The sequence below is a fragment of the Bison bison genome, unplaced genomic scaffold (assembly GCF_000754665.1).
Source record: "Bison bison bison isolate TAMUID 2011002044 unplaced genomic scaffold, Bison_UMD1.0 scf7180017864144, whole genome shotgun sequence".
In the NCBI taxonomy this organism is placed as follows: Eukaryota; Metazoa; Chordata; class Mammalia; order Artiodactyla; family Bovidae; genus Bison; species Bison bison.
Genome location: NW_011494716.1, coordinates 5,883,969 through 5,886,816, shown reverse-complemented (window position 1 = coordinate 5,886,816; position 2,848 = coordinate 5,883,969). Strand labels below are relative to the sequence as shown.

Here is a 2,848-nt window from a genome sequence, read left to right as displayed (position 1 = left end):
GTCCAGCCACAAAGCCTGAGACAGGAGCCTGACAGCAAGGTAGCTACCACACTGGGTGGCCCGTGGGGAAGCAGAGGGACACGAGGTGAGAGACGCTGAAGGGAGGCGGCCCTTGGCTGGGCAGTGGCCATTAGGGGTGCACCTCCTCGGGGCCTTGATGGCGGCAACGCCTCTTGGTCGGGCTCTCGGAGACCCGCCTGTCCTCAGGAGAGCCCCGAGGCTCTGGGGAAATCCCTTCAGCTGGCGCTGGCCTCTCCACACCAGGCTCTGCTCTCAGCCCCCAGTTCAGATTCAGTCCTGGACCGGGGGTTCCTGACCGTGCCCCCGGGACGGCCCCCTACCCTGTGAGTGATGCCCAGATCTGACCCTGCACCTCTCATCTCTCCTGAATGTCAGACCCACGAGATTCCCATTCTCCTACCATTCAGGGCTCCTTTCGCCTAATCAAGATGAATGCCTCTGGGAAAAATACGGTGAAAAATAAAAAGGGTAAGGGCTTTGAAACGCAAAGAGGGTATGATGACAGCCCCAGGTCTTGTTCTGGAAGGTGCTCGGGTGGGCGACACTCAACACCACACTGAAAGGCTCTATCCTTACCTCCAGAGGAGGCAGGTGTCTGAGCGCAGAGACACCCCGCAGGACAGAAGCCACCACCCAGTGTCAGCCAGGCTGCCGGGCGAAGTGTGTGTGGTAGGGGGAAAAAGCCCCTCTGTCTGTCCTTCCCCTCAACCCAAACTGAACAACACGGCTGCTAACACCCTTCCATACTTACTGGCATGGTTTTGTCACCGAAGAAATAGATGGTCTTATAGCCGTCCTTCTCCACATGTCCCAGGCAGTACCTCTTGTCCCAGCCATCGGGGAAGACATCGAAGCTGATCTGGCCTCCTGCCGAGCGGGGTGGGAGACACACAAGCCAGAGATGCAAAGGAGGTTAATGATGTGTCACTGAAAAAAACATGCACTTCAAGCTAGTCTGTAACTGGAGCCCCAAGGTTGACTTTTATTACCCTGGCTTGCTAATTACCATACTTTAGGGGTAACTTCAATCACTCCAGTGTTCTCGCCTGGAGAATCCCAGGGACAGGGGAGCCTCGTGGGCTGCCATCTATGGGGTCGCACAGTGTCGGACATGACTGAAGTGACTTAGCAGCAGTAGCAGTAGGGGTAAGTTCTAGGAATTTGTTTTTCCCCTAAATAATTGTTGCTGTGGTTGTCTTATTTTTAGTTAAGGTATGGATATATACATATATTTTTTGATGTGGCTCATTTTTAAAGTCTTTACTGAACTTGTTACAATGTTGCTTCTGTTTTATGTTTTGTTTTTTTTGGCCCGGAGGCATGCGGGATCTTAGGTCCCTGACCAGCGATAGAACCTGCCACCCCTGTATTCGCAGACGAAGTCCTAACCACTGGACCACCAGGGAAGTCCCTAGAAATTAACTTTGGCATTACGCTTCCCCCGCTCCCAACATCATTTCACTTAAAATCTAAAAATCTGAAGTCTGAAGAAGAGACGCAGCATGCTGACTCAGAGTGAGAACCACATCTGCCTCTGCAGGGCAGGGTCAGACGCTGAAGCAGCCTGGCGCGCACGCTGCCAAGGGCCTGCTGCAGCCCTGCTCACCTCCAGCCACACCAAGCTCTTGCTGCGTCCTCCCAACAGCAGGATGCACCCAGCTTGCTGTGCAGGAAAATGAAAATCCCACAGACGGCGATTTTCCACACAGCTTTCATGGGCAACAAAAAACCCTTTCAAGGCTTTGTCGGGACACTTAACAGCCCACCCATTTATCTTTTACACAGAGTCCCCCTGCAGCTCTAGTTTTCTGGCAAGTGTATGCTTGCTTATTAGAGCTGGTGAAAGGAGAGGGCTTTAAGAAACGGCTCACCAGCACTGACAGTAGAAACCTGTCTGCTTAAAGCTGGGCGTGTTCCACCTGATTGCAAGGTGGAGACGCCCAGCGCTGCAAGAGGGGCTCTGCATCAGACACAGAAACAGCCGCGCGGGCCGGACACTGTCGGCAGAAGCTCCGGGAACCTAGACGAGAGCCTGCTCCTTTCTGGGCCCCATTTCTTGATCTGTAAAATCAGCCCAAGTGACTTCTAAGGTTCTCTGCTGGTCACATATTACAGGATTTCAGACACATTTGACTTACTTTACCTAACGGGCCCCCTCCGACCCCTGCCCTGTCCCATCTCTTCTACGGAGTCACCCACGTGCTGTCCTCTGCCCAAAGGTGTGCGGATAAGTTCTTACTCTTCAAGCGCACGTGTGTGTGTGTGTGTGTGTTCAGTCAAGGCCTGTAGCCCTCTAGGCTCCTCTGTTCACAGGGTTCTCCAGGCAAGAATGCTGGAGTGGGTGGTCATTCCCTTCTCCAGGAGAGCTTCCTGACCCAGGGATTGAACCTGAGTCTCTTGCATCTCCTGCCTTGGCAGATGGATTCTTTACCACAAGTGCCACCTGGGAAGCCCCTTCGTCACACACAGTTCATCAGGCAAGATGCTCTTGTTTTTGAGCAGAAGAAGCATTGGGAGGAGAATCCTGCTGGGTGAGGATTCAGAACCAGCAGCCTGGAATTCATCTTCTAGTCTGGCAAGTTGCTGCTACGGCTGATTCTGCAGGAGAGTGGTTTTTATTTTTCAAAAATTTATTTTAGGCTGTGCTGCAAATCTGGAAAACTCAGCAGGGGCCACAGGACTGGAAAAGGTCAGTTTTCATTCTAATCCCAAAGAAAGGCAATGCCAAAGAATGCTCAAACTACTGCACAATTGTACTCATCTCACATGCTAGTAAAGTAATGCTCAAAATTCTCCAAGCCAGGCTTCAGCAATACGTGAACTGTGA

General features: G+C 52.2%; 1 protein-coding gene across 1 annotated transcript in view; it reads right to left on the bottom strand.

Annotated features, from left to right (window-relative positions):
* The window catches only part of PMM2 (phosphomannomutase 2), a 30,870-nt gene that overhangs the window by 10,157 nt on the left and 17,865 nt on the right, over positions 1-2,848 (bottom strand). The window contains exon 7 of the mRNA XM_010840457.1: positions 773-888. Coding sequence (XP_010838759.1) covers positions 773-888 — 116 coding nt within the window. The remainder of the gene's footprint in view (positions 1-772; positions 889-2,848) is intronic.